The sequence below is a fragment of the Astatotilapia calliptera genome, chromosome 15 (assembly GCF_900246225.1).
Source record: "Astatotilapia calliptera chromosome 15, fAstCal1.2, whole genome shotgun sequence".
Taxonomy (NCBI): Eukaryota; Metazoa; Chordata; class Actinopteri; order Cichliformes; family Cichlidae; genus Astatotilapia; species Astatotilapia calliptera.
The window spans coordinates 29,219,436-29,238,671 of record NC_039316.1 but is presented as its reverse complement, the minus strand read 5'-3'; the positions used below and the strand labels follow the sequence as shown (position 1 = coordinate 29,238,671).

The following is a 19,236-nucleotide window of genomic DNA, read 5'->3' as shown; positions in this document are numbered from 1 at the left end:
AAAACCCAAGACGGAGGTGATTGCTTATGTAGCCACTCATTCGACATCACAGTAAAGTAAGTGAATTGTACTTGTATATCATTTTAGTTTCATCAGTGTTTACTTAGACATCATTTCAGGACTTGATGATGGGCATGACTGATGTTTAGTGGTTGATGAGATTTGATTGGTAAAAGCTATGTTGGAGCATTTGAAGAAATGTGATTTTATTGGCTGGAATTTGAAGAGTTAATCTTTGAAGCTACGGGTTGGCAGTTTAATTCACCAATGCGAGTTCTCAGCTTGCTTGTAGACATGCAGGTGAAGGTTAGGACTGACTCAATCCTCAGAGTTTTTCTAGCATCAGTCTGAAATGCAGGGTTTTTATGGCTGGTGTAGCATTTCCTTTAGAATGTAGTTAGCACATTTCTTTAAACAATGTCTTTTTATTAAGAGGTTTTCCTTTTATACATATAAATATAAACATATATATTATATATATAAACAAAAAGAAAAGAAAGGGGTTACAGATGATCTGTACATTCGGGTTAAGTAGTACATTTAGGCTGTGAAATGAGTTCAGAAATGTATCTTCAGCTGTGAAATAAAAGGGAAAAAAAGAGAAGAAAGAAAGAAAAATATAAACATATGTATGATATATCCCAAAGTAACATAATCCCTGCAAAATAATCCCATTTATTCCCACCCAGGTCACTACCCTAGACCTGCACACTGTATTTCCACACCTGACATACGAGAGTTTGCTGAAAAATTCTTATAGATTTCAAAGAAGGGACCCCACATGCTTTGAAATTTCCCAGTGGGGTTCTGGAGTGAGTGTCTTATCTTTTCCAGTTTTAGACACGTCATGAGGTCATATAACCACTGTTTGTGAGAGGGAGGGGCAGCATCCCGCCACCTCAGTAGGATTGCCCTCCTGGCAAACAGGGAACAGAATGATAATGCCTGTTTTTTAGAGGCCAGTCGAAGCACCTCATTCCCATTGATGCCAAACAGAGCAAAAAGGGGGCCAGGGGCCAGCGTCACACTGAGAATCCTGGACAGGGTATGAAAAACGTCTGTCCAGAACTGAACGAGATTGGGACAAGACCAGTACATGTGGATCAGTGAGGCTTCAGCAGTTTTGCATCTGTCACAATATGGAGTGATTTCAGGATAGATACGGGATAGTCTGGATTTTGAGAAATGGGCTCTATGCACCTCTTTGAACTTGATTAAACAGTGGCGGGCACATAATGATGTTGTGTTGACATGTTTGAGTATAGAGGCCCATGTTAGTCAGAGATTGTCATGTTTAAGACTTCTTCCCACAGTGTCTTGAGCTTGGATGAAGAGGGATGTGTCAAATTTAACATTTTATTGTAAAGCAAGGAAATCAGCCCTCTACTGGTTGGACTGAGTTGTAGGATAGTCTCTAATAGTGTAGACTCTGGTGGAGGGCTTGAGTCTGAGGTCTGGGAACAAATAAAGTGCCTGACTTGCAAGTATCTGAAAAAGTGTGTTGGTGGAAGACTATATTTATTAGCAAGTTGTTCAAATGATGCTAGTTTGTTGGCTATGAATAAGTCCTTAAAGCACTTCTGTGCCACTCCACAAACCCACCATCCTGGATAGAAGGTTTAAAGAGATGGTTAGATGCAATGGGGCTGAGAAGGGAGAAGTCACAGAGTTTAAAGTATTTCCTAAACTGGCCCCATATTTTTAATGAGTGCAACAACAGGGTTGGGGATGGAGTTGAATGAAGAAGATAAGAGTGGAGAGCAAAGTGCAGCTGGTAAGGATATACTGTTGTCACTATGCAATTCCATAGTCACCCAGTCAGGACAACCACTCCGATTCTGGTAAAAATACCAGAACACCAAACATCGTATGTTAGTAGCCCAATAATAACAATGAAAGTTGGGAAGTGCAAACCCACCCTCAATTTTAGATTTTTGAAGATGCATCTTATTAAGCCTTGGGCTTGGCCATAAATAAGATGATGACAGAGTCCAGTTCATTGAAAAAAGTGTTGGGAATGAAAATGGTTAAGGCCTGAAAAGGGTATAAAAATTTGGGTAGAATGGTCATTTTAATTGAATTGATACGTCCTACCAGAGACATAGAGAGTGGTGTTCAGTGGGTGAGGGACCGCTTCACTTGGTTCAGCAATGCACTCACATTTTCTGTGAAAAGGTTTTTATGTTTTTTTGTCACTGTGACTCCCAAATATGTAAATGTTTTCCTTTCAACTCTGAAGGGCAAGCTGGTGAAGTCTAACATACTTGCTTTGCTACTTAGCGGGAAGAGCTCACTTTAGTAAGGTTCAGTTTATACCCTGAAATCTGACTTGACTAAGCAGATTCAATGCAAATGGTAGTGAGGCTAAGGGCTTAGAAATAAAAAGCAGGAGATCATCTGCATAGAGCGGGACCTTGTGTTCTGTATTGTTTCTCCAAATGCCGTGTACCTCTTTGCAACTGCGGAACGCAATGGCAAGGGGTTCTATGGCAGATCAAAAAGCAGGGGGCTGAGAGAACATCCCTGGCATGTGCCTCTGTGAAGTTTGAAAGGTTTTGACAATTGGAGGTTAGTTCGTATTGTAGCAGATGGTTGAGAATAGAGTAATTTCATCCATGAAGTAAAGTTTGCTCCAAAGCCAAATCTATCAAGGACTGCAAAGAGATAATCGAACTCAATTCGATCAAAGACCTTTTCAGCGTCAAGAGAGACTACAGAGTCTGTAGAGCTGGAGTAAACTATGTTAAATAGCCTCCTTATGTTAAAATATGAATGACGACCTTTAATGAAGCCTTTCTAGTCTTTTGAAATAATTTTTGGAAGAACTATTTCTAGTCTACGGGCAAGTATCTTAGCTAATATATTAGCGTCTGTGTTCAATAGAGAAATGCGTCTATAGGAGGCACATTCCAACGGATCTTTTCTCTTCTTTGTAATAAGTGTAATACAGGCTTCATAGAATGACTGAGGAAGAGATCCTTGTCTGATGCAGTCCGTGAGGCTTGCACTAAGCTGCGTGGACAGTAATGAAGAGAAAAATTCTGACGGAAAGCCATCCGGACCTGGACACTTGCCAGATTGCATTGAAGCTATAGCCATAGAAACTTCAAACTGAGAGATGGGTTCATCCAGCCTTGTTTTAAGTTCTGGTGGAATTTCAGGAATGTCAGGTTTAGCTAAGAACTCATTAATTGCATTGCAGTCAGACTCTGAGACTCTGGGACTCTGAGGTGTAAAGCTGTGAGTAAAGATCCCTGAACACTTCATTAATTTTTTTGTGATCTTTGACTATGTTGCCATCTTGTTGTCGAATTTTAAGAATACTTTGCCTTGCCAAGAACCTTTTAGAAGGCTCGCCAGTAATTTATCAGGTTTGTCACCATGCATATAAAATCTGGATTTGTCATGTAAGAGTAAACGTTCAGTGGAGTACGTTGTGAGTAGGTCAAGTCTTGTTTTAAGTTCTACACGCTTTTTAAATATTTCATGACTCTGTTTGAGAGCATACTGTTCATCGGTCTCATTAATTTGTTGCATTAACTTGTTTCTTTCATGGGTGGACTGTTTTTTTTTTTTTTAATTCTTGCTGAATAAGCAATAATCTGGCCTCTGATATAAGCCTTAAAGGCATCCCATACGACAAGGCTGGAAGTCTCTGGGGAAGAGTTGGTGGCAAAGTAAAAGCATATCTCATCCTGGATAAACTTTACAAAATTTTTATCTGACAGAAGGGTCTAATTGAAACACCATTGTGCAGCTTTAACAGGAGGATGTGGAAGAGACAGAGACAGAGTGAGAGGGGCGTGATCTGAAAAAACTATGCTATGGTAGGCACAGGAGTGGACCTGCTGTAGACAATTAGTGTCAATTATAAAGTAACCAATTCTTGAATATGTATGGTGCACATGTGAAAAATAGGAGTAATCTCTTTTATGAGAATTTAGGGTATGCCAAACATCACACATTCCATATTCTGATAGAAAGGCATGAATGACAGATGCAGATCTGCTGAGAACATTACTCTTTTTTTTTTCTTTTCTTTTTTTTTTTTGGCCTGTCCCATTTGGCTCTTTTCCCATCAGAATTAATGTCTAAAGGCAAAGAAAGATGCCCAACGGATTTACTTTACCAAATTGACCATCCCAGCCTTGCCGTAATGGTCCATTTGATTCACCTTTTATTGTTTATTTTATTTTCACTTGCTGAATACGGGACAGACTTGACTGGGGGAAAGAAGGGGAGAAAGAAAGAGGGAAACAAAAACAGCTGAGAAGAGGGACGGGGGAGAAGGGCAAAAAACAAAAACCAACAGAATAAGCAGAGAAAAAAAATGCACATATGTGTTCTGTTGATCTTATGTGCTGCACAATAATGTTTAATATTTAGTATTTACTGTCATATTCCCATATATCATTGTGATGTTGTTTATTCTATTACTCTTGTTTTCTTCTGCTTGTTTTCTTTTTTCTTTCTCTGAGAACATTACTCTTAGTGGATGAGCGATCCATGGCTGGGTCTAACCAGCAGTTAAAATCACCCCCCAGAAAAAGAGAGTAGATATTTAAGTCGGGTAGAGAGGAGAATAGTTGTTTAAAGAAATTCTCGTCATCTGTATTAGGAGCATACACATTTACTAGGACAACAAGACTGTTATACAGTTTCCCACTGACTATGACATATCTGCCATATTTGTCTGCTACGACATTGTGGGCCTCAAACTGAATGTTCTGCCTGCCCCTCCAATGTGAGAAGAGACGGCCCTGATGTGGGTCTCCTGCAGGAAAGCCATGTCAGTGTTATGGTGTTTCACATGTGAGAAAACCTTCCTTCTATTGACTGTATGATTTAGACCTTTAACATTCCAGCTTAGAAAGTTTAACTGCAGACTCATCTGATTTATAGAGCAAAGACAATATGCACACTGGCCTTAGATGATAAGAACAGAATAACTTTACAGTGGGTGGAAATTAGTTCAGAACAGGTTAAAAAAAAAGAACAGTGTATGAGGTTCATAGTAGTGAGCCTTACCCTCCCCAAACCCTCCTCACAACAGAAAATGGCTGCCAAAAAAAAGAACAAAAACAAGCAGCGAGCTCTTCAAACTTAACATATTTAAAGTGTTACTTCTCCTGTCTATGATAGCAACAACCTAGGTGTTGAAGCAATCTAACCACTGCTCCTGTGGCCATAGAATAGTAAGCTGAAACCCCTTATCTTACTGTTAAGTTTTGAAATTGTGTATCAGCCACCAAGTCCAAATGTAATTGCTGGAGTGTTTCAAAGCAGAGTCCAAGTATGTAAACAAACAAACAACCAAACACAAAAAGGCAGATGTAGTTCAATAAGTACTACTGGTATAACTGAATTATTGAATGAGAACAGACGAAGGCTACGAATAGATAACAAAACTCCCTGTCTCCGTGCAACAGGTATTACATCATTAGCCAACGGGTAGAGATCAATGACGTTGCCTCCTTATTTATCAAAGAAAGAAAAATAATAAAATTATGGAGTTAAATGAAAGTAATAGTCAGCATTTCAGTACTATAACATTCAGACTATATCGCTGCACTTGGAGGGGAAAAGCAACATCTTACGTAGATCCAGACTGCGCCTCTATACATGTATGGGATGTTTGGTGCCTGCATATGATATAGGGCTGCCACGATTAGTCGACTAGTCACGATTACGTCGACTATCAAAATCGTCGACGGCTAATCTAATAGTCGAAGCATCATTTTAAGCTTTGTAAGATCCTGAAAGACATAGGCATAAGTAGGTTTTAAGAGTGTAATAACAGACTGAGACAGAAGACAGCAGCAATACATCTACGAGGATGACAGCTGCCGTTAATCAATCAATCAATCAAAATTTATTTATATAGCACATTTTTTAGACCGAGGTACACCAAAGTGCTTTCCAGTAAAATCGCAGTACAAATAAAATCACAATAAAATATAAATTACAAATATATAAAATATAAGATAATTACATAATCTAAATACAGAGCCAGATGTAAATTACCCTAATTCGCCTTAAATGCCAGATCAAACAAATACGTTTTTAAACGTGATTTAAAAGACTGAATGGAATCTGACGCGCGAATATGAAGAGGGAGAGTATTCCATAGCCTGGGTGCAGCAACGGCAAAGGCACGGTCTCCTCTGGTCTTCAGCCGAGACCTAGGTTGCACCAAGAGCAGTTGGCCCGATGATCTTAGTGCTCTCTGAGGGCTGTACAGACAGAGGAGATCAGCTAAGTAATCAGGTGCCATATTGTTTAAAATTTTATAAGTAAACAATAGAATTTTAAAATCAATTCGATATTTGATAGGAAGCCAGTGTAAATTTTTCAGAACAGGGGTGATAGAGTCAAACTTTCTAGTGCCGGTCAAGAGACGTGCTGCGGCATTCTGGACCAGCTGCAGACGCTGCAGAAGAGAAGATTGTAGGCCCAAGTAGAGTGAAAACCCTGAAGAAGAAGAAGCATCCTCCGTTATCGTCCAAATTCAGGGGCCGCATCTTTCGGAGGCCGCATTTGTTGGCCGATTACTTTACAGCAGGGCTGCCCAATCCCAGTCTTCGAGAGCTACTATCCTGCAGCTTTTAGATGCATCCCTACTCCAACACAGCTGAATCAAATGGTTTGATTACCTCTTCAGCATGCCATCGTGTTTGGCAAAGGCCTGATAACAAGCCATTCATTTGATTCAGGTGTGTGGGAACAAGGATGCATCTAAAAGCTGCAGGACGGTAGCTCTCGAGGACCGGGATTGGGCACCCCTGCTTTACAGCAATGCGATGAAGGCTGTCCAAATTCAAAGACTCATCCAAATGCGTCCTCCTTGTCACTACCCGATCCATACCGTTAACCCGATCAGTACCACGCATGTGCGAAAGGTGTCTACTTCCGGTCAAAGCATTTTACAATAGTTACGGGTCAGAGTATCTGTTAAGATGTTAAGAATAATAGAATAGAATAGAATAGAATAGAATTCAACTTTATTGTCATTGCACATGCACAGGTACAGGGCAACGAAATGCAGTTTGCATCCATCCAGAAGTGCTTTAGTGATATAGATATATCACAATATATATTAGCAATAATATAGATATGTGAGTATATTACAGAAATGGGTCTATTATGGTATGTTATAATGTACACGGTATGAAGTATGTTGTGAATATTCTATAACTATAAGTATGTACAGGCTGTAGTGAGTACAAGCTATGTACAGGCTATGAACAGGATATAAATATGAAAAACTATACAGAATATGAAATAAATAACTTTACAGAAATCTGAGATATACAGCTATACAGAAATGGGAACTATGCAAGTTGTAAACAGTTGTAGGATTAATAATGATCGAATGTACAGAATGATTATTTACATAGAGCTATACAGTAGTGCAGTTAAGATAAGTGAGATATGTGGATAATTTCTACAGAGGCTATATAAAGTGCTAGTGGTTGTGAGTGGTGGTTCAGTCCATGTTATTATTGTGTGTTTGAGGGTACAGTTGTCCATTGTGGGTGTGTGTATGTTCAGTCCATGTGTTAATGTGGGTCAGATGTCAGGAGGCAGAGTTCAGGAGTCTGACAGCTGTGGGGAAGAAGCTGTTCCGGTACCTGGTCCGGAGGCTCCTGTAGCGCCTCCCAGAGGGCAGGAGGGTGAGGAGTCCATGTGATGGGTGACTGGGGTCTGTGATGATTTTCCCAGCCCTTTTCAGACACCGCTTCCTGTAGATGTCTTTTATGGCAGGAAGTGGTGCTCCGGCGATGCGCTGGGCAGTTTTCACGACCCTCTGCAACGCCTTCCGGTCCGAGGCAGAGCAGTTCCCGTACCAGACTGTTATACAGTTGGTCAGGATGCTTTCGATGGTGCAACGATAGAAGTTCACCAGGATGTCTGAGGACAGGTGGTTCTTCCTCAGAGTCCTCAAGAAGAAGAGGCGCTGGTGAGCCTTCTTGACCAGCTTGGAGCAGTTGGCTCAGGGGTTTGGGAAGTGTATCTGTAACCGGAAGGTCGCCGGTTCGATCCCCGGGCTCTCTGTCCTGGTCGTTGTGTCCTTGGGCAAGACACTTTACCCTACCGCCTACTGGTGTTGGCCAGAGGGGCCGATGGCGCGATATGGCAGCCTCGCCTCTGTCAGTCTGCCCCAGGGCAGCTGTGGCTATAACCGTAGCTTGCCTCCACCAGTGTGTGAAAGTGAATGAATAGTGGCATTGTAAAGTGCTTTGGGTGCCTTGAAAAGCGCTATATAAATCCAATCCATTATTATTAATGTTTTTGTCACTTTTTACGGAATCAAACTCAAAGTAAGATCAGTCCTTCCACGCTTTAAACGCTGCACGGTCATACTCTCTCCCGCACTCGTTATATTATCCATTTTTGATCTGCACACAGCTGTTGCCATGAACGTCGCACTCGCTTACGTCATTGTCATGAGACACTCTCACAAAAAAAAATAAATCAGGAGGCCGGCCATGCGGAAGGCAGTGCGGCAACAGAGCAGGTCCAGAGACCGACCGCGAAGCCAGCGGTGGCGACAGAACAGATCCGGAGGCTGGCCACGTGGAAGGCAGTGGCGGCGACAGAGCAGGTCCGGAGACCGGCCACGTGGAGGGCAGTGGCGGCGACAGAGCAGGTCCGGAGACCGGCCACGTGGAGGGCAGTGGCGGCGACAGAGCAGGTTCGGAGGCCGGCCGTTAAGCCAGCGGCGGCAACAAACTCGTTCAAGAGGCCGCCCTCGACAGCAATGACGTCCAACTAGAGGCCTGGAAAGCAGCCGGCGAAGGCGAGGTGGTACAGGCCGAGCTGGATCAGACAGTGGTGTGGCAACCGCAGGACCAGACGAGGCAGGACCAGATGGCAGCGTGGCAGCTGCGGAACCAGACGGCAGCGTGGTAGCTGCAGAACCAGACGGCGACGGTGTGGAGGGTTGCAGGTGGTGATGCAGCAGCCGACGGTGTGGAAGTTGCAGATGGTGACGCTGCAGGCGATGGTGTGGAAGTTGCAGGTGGTGGCGCTGCAGGCGACGGTGTGGAAGTTGTAGGTGGTGATGCTGCAGGCGACAGTGTGGAAGTTGTAGGTGGTGGAGCAGGTGGTGGCTGAACAGGCTCCCCAGAGCTGTCAGTGGACACGAGGATGTGCTGGCTGGGTCCTCCAGAACCTCCAGCTGATGTAGTTTGATGCTAGCCGGGCTCTCCTGAACCCCCAGTTAACAAGACTTGATGCTGGTTGGGTTCTCCTGAACCCCCAGCTAACTTGACAGAATGCTGGCTGGGTTCTCCAGAACCCCCAGCTGACGTGGCTTGATGCTGCACGGACCCCTCAGGCCCTCCAGTGGAGACAGGCGGCTGAATGGGCCTCCTGGACCCTCCAGCGGAGACAGTCACTGAACCAGCAGGTACGGAGACCTCTGGCAGTGTGGACACTGGCCGGAGCTGAGCAGCACATTGGCTTGGAGCAGGCAGTGACAGTGGGATGCAGGGCTGAAAGTGTTCTCCAACACACCTAACGAAGGTGGATGGGTGAACTCATTAAAACTCTCAGTGGGTGCTGACGGCTGAGACTGCTCAGTTGAGTTCCCAGGTGAAGCTGCTGGCGCTGGTGTCTTAACTTCTAGGGGTCCAGAGTTGACTGGTGGCTGACACCCAGCCTCTGGGGAGACCCTGGAGGGAGTAACTGTCTCGAAGAAGGCCAGCTTAAGAGAACCAGCAGATGTTGTTGTGTAATGTGTTCCCTGCTTAGGGTGAGACGGTGAGGATGAAATAAACAAACAGTATTCTCACAAACAGGAGCTCTGGGGTTCATAATGCCTTGGTGACAACAGTCTGTGTAATCCCTGACATAAAAGGCGGAGGAACAGAGTCTTTCTCACTCACCCCAGCTCGGCGTCCACGAGAGAAGCTGGACTCCTGTTGGAGCCGGGAGGTGCTTGACGGTGACGGGGGAAAACTCTGGTGCGGCTGCTCCGGCTGTGGTGTGGAAACACTGGGAGAACCGGGTGGCACAATAATAATCCCCAACATCCTGTAGAGCGCCTGTGCAGGCGTGAGCTGGCTACAGGCGGGCTCATAGTAATCCTCGCGGAGCTGGCCGACTGCAGTCTCGGGAAAGCCAGTCTCATTTACAGCAGTCATCGGGGAGCCAGGAAAAACCATTTCCCTCACTTACTGCACAGAAGACTGAACCAGAAAAAAAATGTCCTTGTGCCAGAGTCAGACTTCTTCTCACTCACATCAGCCAGCTGTACCGACATCCGGCTGTGGGGCGAGCAGGCGAGCGGTAGCGGCGGGGGGTGAAGGTGAAGTTCATGGAGAATGAAATCCTGTACAAGCGGGTGCAGTGAATCCAATAGCCAGGGGTGTCGTGGTCCTGAGCCTGTTGACTCAGTGTTTTGTGTTTCTTTATGCTTTTGTTATTCTGATTAGGTATTTCATTATCATTCGCCATTTTGGTTAGGTTTCTGTTCTCTGCCTGTCCATGTCCCCCCTGTCTGTCCATGATGTCTTTATGCCTGCTTGTGAGTCTGCATCTGTGTCTCTGTCTGTCGTGTGCTTCCTGTTTTATTTTGTAGGTCTGAGTCCTATGTCAGTGCGTTCAGCTTTGTGCTCTCCCTGTCGCGTCAGTGTAATCAGCGTCAGCTGTGTCTCCCAGCTGTTTCCTCTTCGTTCCGTTCACCTCTTGTATTTAGTGTCTGTGTCTTCCCCTACTCGGTGTCGCGTCGTTAACGTCTTCTACCCTCAAGTTAACTGTGTGTTCCGTCTACTAGCCTGCCTGTCTGCTTAGTTTATTTCTGTATTCTTAGTTTAGTTAAGTTTATGTTCCTTTTCTGCCCAGAAATAAAGCTGCGTGTTTTGAGTTTACATCTGCCTCATAGTCCTGCATTTTGGGTCCTTCCTCCCTGCCTGCCTGCACACAGCCATGACAAGGGGTGACCAGAAATAAGCTGCTGTAGCCTGGCTTCCACAGCGTAGGGAAATGATTCTCCCTCATGCGCAAGCCACAGGTTATTTAATCTCAAAGCAGAGTCAATAATGACCTCCTGAAGCTCCTTGGGTGGGGCGAATGCTGCTGGATCCATAATCTGGCTGGTCTGTACTGTCACGGCGAATGGAGTGAGCCGTGTGGGGAAATAAATGAGGATCCACGCACAGGCACTCGCAGACCTTCACAGTAAAACAAGAAACAACTACACAAAAAACACAGACCAGACACAGAACTAAATCTACACTAAACATTAGACAGAAAACCTAAGAACTAATCCCATAACACAAATAAACAAAAACATAGAATTCCAATAACAATCAACAAAGCACAAGAGTCAGAATAATAATACAAAATACAAAATCAAACCAAAACATGAGAACTCAAAAAAACTGGGTTAAACTGACCCAGAATCTGCGAGAGAATTCAACATGAATGAACTTTATAAAACATGAACAATGAATCAATGGTACGGAAGTAGAGGAAGCAAGAAGAATGAGTAAAGTTTGCCTTATCTGACTGTTTTATTTCGCACAATGCGCCTTATGATCTACCTTCCTTTAGCATGTCCAGAAGTCCAACTTTTTGATGGTTAGCATCTTCCTCTGCCTTTTGGGTGCTGCAGCAGGTCCCTTTGACGGTGCAAAACATTTCATCGACATTGTTGTGTGTGTTGGGGAGAAAACTTACAAACATACAATACAGCACTTCAGAGTCACACTGCTAGCGATCGAAGATTTATGTAAATTTGACAAGCTGAACGCATTCTGTACTGTACAGGAGACATGGCACGGAGGAGATTGATTGACCATGGTCTAAAGCCGATCAGGATGTAGAACACAATGCGCTGTAACAAAAAAATTTATATATTTTTAAAAATTCTCTCTGTAGCTGTAAGGTTAGGTCCAGATACCTAGAGCCACAAGTGTTCAGGATGTAACTCAGTGACAGAAAGCTGTGTATGCTTATCAATAAATCATAATTAACTTGGAGTAACTGATGTTCTCTATTTATTAGTACAATGTAGTATCAGCTAAGAGCTGCTAAATGTCTTTGCAAGTCAAAAGACCTACACTCCAACAGTTTGGATCTTAATATTTAATGGGTTTGATTTTTTTAGTGTTTAGAATAGGGATGGGTATCGTTTAGGTTTTATCCAATACCGGTGCCAAACCGGTACTTTTGAAACGGTGCCGGTGCTTAAACAGTGCTCAAACCGGTGCGTAAAGAATGGAGAACACAAACTTTGTCCAAAAACCTCTCATGTTTAGCTGTTTTATTGTAAAAAGATAACAATATTAGCCTTTTCTGCAGCTATAGGGAATATATGGTATCACTCTTGGCTGGAAGCAGCACTTAAACAATGGAAAAAACACAAACTTTGTCCAAAAACCTCTCCTGTTTAGCTGTTTTCTACTTTTTCTTTGGTCATTTTAGCCTTTTTGGCCAGGGTGAAGGGAGTATCTGCCATCCAACAAGAAGACAACTATGTAACTACGATGTTGTTTGCTAGTTCACCTTACATGCATTAATGTAATAACGTGGTTAGCCTACTCAACGTAAATTACACATGAACAACATTAAGCTACTCACGCAGAGAAGAACAGCTGCTGCTGCCGTCATCATGCGTCATCATTTCTGCTACACTGGCAGGGTTAGGGGCCAGGACTCTCCACTTCGGGTTCTTGGGGGATGTTGCTAATTCCGGGTCTGATAACAAGCACCACACCGGCAGTAGATGTGCTCGGTGTGAGGTCTTGCAGCAAGCTATCAAATACGGTGCATTTTTCGGCTTTTAAAAAAATGCTATGCGTCGCCAGGTGTTTCATCAGATTCGAGGTGTTACTTCCTTTGCACAGTATCACCTTAAAGCACTTGTTGCAGGCTGCTGAGTTTGCATATTTTGCTGAGAAGTACAGCCACACTTTTGACCGCTTCACCTTGGGCATTTTTAATCTGTAGCTCTGCTCTAAAAGAACGTGTCTACCTACTATCCTTGGAAAGGTAAAATGATTGGCTAGAATCCAAAGTGTATGACATCTCAGGGGGAAAAGGGCACCGAAATGTGCGCTGCTTTTCGGTCTGGTTACTACCGTTTATGTCAGAACTGGTGCCATAATGGCACCGGATACCGGTACCCATCCCTATAGTTTAGAACGAGCTCATTTGACCTTTGCTAAATATTCTAGCTTTCAGACATGTGCTTATGAGACAAGTGTAGCTTTTGAGCAGGGTGACCATTTTCATTAGCTCTTTGATTATTGGACAAAATATTCTCTGTGGGAAGTAAATATTTTTGATACATGTATGTTTTATTCAGTGAGATAATATCGACACACTTTCATCCCTTTTATGATTTTTAAAGTGCAGTTGCAAACATTAAAACACTAAAACACGTCCTGAATTCCAGTCTCGTTTCACTCTGTGTTACCAATGTGTAAATTATTTTAGTACTTGAAACTGTATTTAATCTGTTTTTGGCAAATTAATTCAACTCAAAATGTAAGTGTATGGACGAGACAATAAAGTCTGTAACCACAACTCTACAACCATGCAAAAAGAAAAATTACACAGTGTTGCGGTCCTGGGTAGGTGACCCAGGGTTTTGTATTTTGAAATTATTGTATAGTCTTCGTCTTACACTCTTCTTTGACGGGATGAAACCACCAAACTATTCTCAGAGAGAAAGTATCTGACTCAAAAGTAGAAGAAAGAAAAGACAAGCAATAAGGAGGGTGGGGAAACAGAAACCTCTGAGTGTATTGAATGCAGATGGGCTGAAATGTTGTTATTATACACAAATAATAGATAAGAGGCTCATTTTAAATCAGTTTATAGTAAAAGGAAAGAAAATCACCTTGATAATATAATCTCAGTTCTTTTTGGGTTTTTTTTTTTTTTGCTGTTGTTTTTCACAAATAACACAATCTGAAGGTGGATTGCTTGGCACTTGGAATGGTCTGTCTCTGCACAAAAAAGTATTAAACTGACTTTTTTCCCCCTTCATTGGAATTGACTGACGTACCACTTGTTTTAGTGATACAGGCTGTAATGAAAAACATTTATTTTCTAAATGGGACTCCACAGCCACAGGGCTGGCCCCTGGCTAAGTGGCTTTATTCTCCTGCTTTGTCAGAGTGATGAAATTGCAGTTGCTTTGCAGGTCTCCATTCAGAAGTCACTACGAGGCATTATGAGCAAAATGTTTTCCAGTCATAGAGGGGTCAAAAGCCATCCGTATTTATTCATGAGGCACTGGGGGAGTGCTCTGTCGCGAATGCTGGCCTGTTTTAAGGGCTGGATTAGACTGCACTTTCAGAGGCCCTTTTTTAACAATGCCTCTGCCTTCTGTATTGAACTGCTATTTCATAATGTAATTTACCTGCTCATGCTGTGCAAAGATTGCAGATGCACAAAAGGTTTAGACACTGAGAGCAAAACAGAAATGGCAGTGAGACCAGTGCTTCTGCACTCCACTGAAAGGATGGAGTGCCCTCTCTTGGCTCAATATGAGATTTATTTCCAATTTTGAAGGTAAACAGTACAATATGCATCACCATAATGTGACTAAGCTTTTTGGGGGATTTTTTTCTCAACTTTGCTTTGAATGTTTTTACAAATAGAGATATGAAGTTTAGTTTTAAAGTGAGGACAGACATTAAGGACACTTAGAAGCTAGGAAACATCATTTGTTTATTGAGACAGTTGAAATAAAACAGTCACAGTTTCTTAATAAATTCATTATGTAACAGTCGGGATGCAATAATTAAACACTGTTGATTAACAATGGGTCAATTGACGACATGATCGAAAAGCTGAGTTCAGTCATGTGAATTTGTCATTGTAACACATAGAAGGCTCTCCAAAGCTGCTTCTTGGCTTCACATCAAGCAAGAGAAAAACCTTAACAGCAGTGCAGTGTTGCTGAAAAGCTATTCAGACCTCAGGGTAACTGCAGGACTAGCAGTTATCTGCAGGTTATTCAACAAAAGGACCTCTTTCAGAATATTCACCGTCATGTGGTCGTTCTCAAGAAGTATCGATTCATTCTTGTGCATACAGAATTGTTCATTTGGAATGCTGAAGCCAATTTTTTAAAACCGTAGCAGTAACTGATCTTTCTCAGCATGCCAGTGTATTCCATTAAATCAGATTCTCAGCTTGTCTGAAATAAATAAATAAATAAATAAATAAATGTAACAAAGTGGTGGTTGGGCAAGCGTTTCCTTTAATGGCAATGCAGCACTTTTCAGCCTTATGTGAGCGCGGCTTAATCACTTGTAAGACTTGAGTGAGTGTGTGTTAATAAACATTAGGCTGTCTCTCTTCCCTCGGTGATTAGTAGTTTATGTGCTTGGCTCTCTGCAGGCTGAAGTCACAGTCCTGAAGATTGATGGAGGGCCATGCTATTCAAACAGCAGGCATTGCTGAGACAGAAGCTCTTCGTTTTGGGCAGCCTTGCTATCGGAAGTGTCCTCTATCTCGTGGCCAGGGTTGGGACTTTGGATAGGTAAGTCATGGCGGGTATATTTTAAAACATACATTGCCTTAATTTAAAGCAACTTGCATTACAAACTTTAGTGTTCTATACTTTTTAAACCAATCACAGTGTATTCCAGAAACATTTCTGTACTTTATAAAAGCTTGAAGTATTTATGCATTCATAGACATGCAACTTGGCAATGTGTAGCTTTGACAGGTACACATTTAAATCATTTTTTATCCTAAAATGGAGGTTGTGAAGTTCTCCTGACTGAGGCAGATTTTCTGCTTTAGATTAAATGAGAGAAATTCTTCAGTATTTTCATTTCTTGAGGTGAAATTTTTACAGTACTTAGTGCCATCAGTTATTCTAAAAACAAACAAGTCATATATCTGGTATATGCACTGCTGTAGTCATCTTTATTGACAAAGATGTGGTGCTCGCAATTTTGCATGTTGAAAAGGTGGTGTGGTGTGAGGACTTGGGTATGCATAAGAGAAATGGCATTCCAAAGAAATGAATACCATAGTTGATGAGGAACTAACCATGAACCAGTTGAGGGATCTGTTAGACACAGACTGTATGTAAAATATGAATGCAGCGTTCAAGTCTAAAAAGTGGAGACAGTTCCTTAAACCTGCATAATGGCCAGCAGGGGGCAGCAGCTTTGGCAGTTTATGGCTGTTTGTGGTTACTACTCAGTGACTTACTATACTTCCTTGTTTTAAAAAAAGGGTTTTGGTGACAGTGAGAATATTCAGTTCAATACCCCAGAAACAGGACAAACCAGTGGGTGACTTTATGCTTGCTGTGTCCTTGGTGCTAGGACGAGTCTGCTGTGGTGGCGCAACTCACAGTACTTTAAACATCTGCTGCAAAAGCCTTAGTCTTAACATACCGCAGGCTTTTCAGAGGTCTCAGAAGGTCATAGATGTTTCAGGATGTTTCTTTGCATTAGCTTCAGAGAATTGTTCCATTAATAATAAGTTTTACATTCAAGTAGCTTATTTAGTTAAGATTGAAGTGATAAATGTATTCTATGAGCGATAAAATTCCTTATAGAATGAGATACAAAATAAGATAGATGCGTTCTTTTCCTGTGTTTCAGGCTACAGCCCATTTGCCCAGTTGACAGCAGACTGTCCGCCCCTGAACCAGAGCAAATTCCTCTCCGCACTCTGCAGTTTAAGCGTGGCCTCCTACATGAAATCCGTAAGGGCAATGCCACCAAAGAGCAAATTCGCCTGCACAACCTGGTCCAACAACTGCCTCAGGCCATTATCATCGGGGTGCGTAAAGGTGGCACCCGTGCCCTGCTGGAAATGCTCAACCTGCATCCAGCAGTTGTCAAGGCTTCACAAGAGATCCACTTCTTTGACAATGACCAAAATTACGCTCGTGGCATCGACTGGTACAGGGGGAAAATGCCCTTCTCCTTCCCTCATCAGATCACCATTGAAAAGAGCCCCGCTTACTTCATCACAGAGGAAGTCCCTGAACGGATATTCAAGATGAACTCTTCCATCAAGCTGCTGATCATCGTGCGCGAGCCTACCACCAGAGCTGTGTCGGACTATACCCAAGTGCTGGAGGGCAAGGAGCGCAAAAACAAGACCTACCACAAGTTTGAGAAGCTGGTCATTGACACCAACACCTGCGAGGTGAACACGAAATACAAAGCAGTCCGGACCAGCATCTACACCAAACATTTGGAGCGTTGGTTGAAGTACTTTCCCGTGGAGCAGTTTCACATTGTGGATGGGGATCGCCTTATTACAGACCCGCTGCCAGAGCTGCAGCTTGTTGAGCGCTTCCTTAACCTCCCCTCCAGGATCAGCCAGTATAACCTGTACTTCAATGCCACCAGGGGATTTTATTGTCTGCGATTTAACATTGTCTTTAACAAGTGCCTGGCAGGCAGCAAGGGCCGCACCCATCCGGAGGTGGACCCATCAGTAGTGACTAAACTGCAAAAATTCTTTCATCCCTTCAATCAGAAGTTTTACCAGATCACTGGTAGGACATTCAACTGGCCATGATGAGCTCAAACTCCTCTGATGAGATTCTTTGAATTGGGGTTTATTTAAAAATGCCAAATTCTGAGACCTCGAAAGACATTAATAGCACTTTGATGGCATTTAATACCAGGATGACAGTGTGACCAAATATAAAAGGAACTTGATGTAAATTTCTTTTCAAATGTGTGAAAGAAAAAAGAACAAAATAGTTTCATGGTTTGACTAAAAGCTGCAGTTCAAAGCATTTGATCTTGCAAATGAACTCACTTGTCTGTCAATGTTTTCCCCATGTAGAGAAAAAAACAGTGCTGAGCTGTGTGATTAACTAAAGAGATTATTTTTAAGAGATTATCAAACACTGACATTCGTGCTGTTAAGATAAGCTATAAGTGTGATGCTTTTTTTCATGAAAAAACACCTTCAAAACCGAACAGAAAAAGTTCATCATTCCTTATCGTGGTGTTTACCTGGCCAAAACTGCATGTAAAATCCAGTTGCCAGTATAACACAGTAGACTTTTGTGTTTGCTCATTGTGTTTTATTTAACGCCTGCTGTGATCAGTCCTTTAGAACAGCGGTCCCCAACCTTTTTTGCGCCACGGACCGGTTTATGCCCGACAATATTTTCACGGACCGGCCTTTAAGGTGTCGCAGATAAATACAACAAAATAAAACTAGTACCGGTACCGAAAAAAAGAAGATTTATTCATAACACACGTGAAAAGACCCAGGAAAACCGAGTTAATGATAAAAACGATAACAAAATAATGCTGAAAACCGATAAAAACCCTGAAAACCATACATTTCACACCTGAGCCTCAACACTCGCGGTCCAGTACCAAATGACTCACGGACCGGTACCGGTCTGAGGCCCGGGGGTTGGGGACCGCTGCTTTAGAAGGTGGCCTCCTTTAGTTTTTAACATAATACCTAGTCTGTAGAACAGATTGGCTTATCAGAATAGTTATAAGTGTTGCAAGCTTGGCTGTCACCATGTCCAAAACCTTTAAAGCATTTAAGACTTGAGCTTGTGTTTATAAATGTAAGTATACTGTTCTTTTCCCCTACTGCTTTCTCATTGGGTTACCAACACTTAGTGAAGAAAAGAAGGTGTCCTCTGATGACTCATGTCAAACCAGCTGTTTGTTCTATGCTGATTTTTTTTAAAAAAGGAAATATGTTCTGTGCAAATATTCATTCTGTATCATAAGTGTGTTGTTAAATTAATAGAATGTGTAAACATTTGTGAGAGGATTTCATGTGTATTGGTGTATTTTAATATTCTTTTTGAGGGTAGTAGATCAGAAATAACTGACTTGCAGACTTACACCGTGGTTGTAATTCCGAGTGGTGGAAAGAAAGAAACTTAGTGGGGTACAAACCAAAACCACCATCGGTGTCTCCCTGAAGAAATGTTGATGAGATGAGATGAGATGAGATGAGATGAGATGAGATAGCCTTTATTTGTCAGTTGAAGGTCTTTTGCCCACAACCGAGATGACAGACCTTGCCGACCGTATACAATACAAACATCACATTGGGGAGACAGGTCAGGCCAGGTAGCAAGCAAAAAAATCATCGAAATGTGCAACACAAAAGGATAATGCAGGAATGCACAGGTATCAACACACCATAACACAATAAACACAAACAAGCAACATGGGAAATGTTCTATTGATTCATGTTTCTGGACACAAACGTCCCTACATTATTTTCATATCCCTGAATGTAATGTTTAAT

General features: G+C 42.5%; 1 protein-coding gene across 4 annotated transcripts in view; it reads left to right on the top strand.

Moving 5' to 3' along the window:
- The window catches only part of LOC113037374 (heparan sulfate glucosamine 3-O-sulfotransferase 5), a 123,792-nt gene extending 105,683 nt beyond the window's left edge, over positions 1 to 18,109 (top strand). For all 4 annotated transcript variants that reach the window (XM_026194370.1, XM_026194368.1, XM_026194369.1 and 1 more), the window contains 2 exons: positions 15,364 to 15,505; positions 16,587 to 18,109. In XM_026194370.1, the coding sequence (XP_026050155.1) occupies positions 15,399 to 15,505; positions 16,587 to 17,517 (1,038 nt within the window). In that variant the 5' untranslated portion in view covers positions 15,364 to 15,398 and the 3' untranslated portion in view covers positions 17,518 to 18,109. The remainder of the gene's footprint in view (positions 1 to 15,363; positions 15,506 to 16,586) is intronic.
- Positions 18,110 to 19,236: the final 1,127 nt, after the last annotated feature.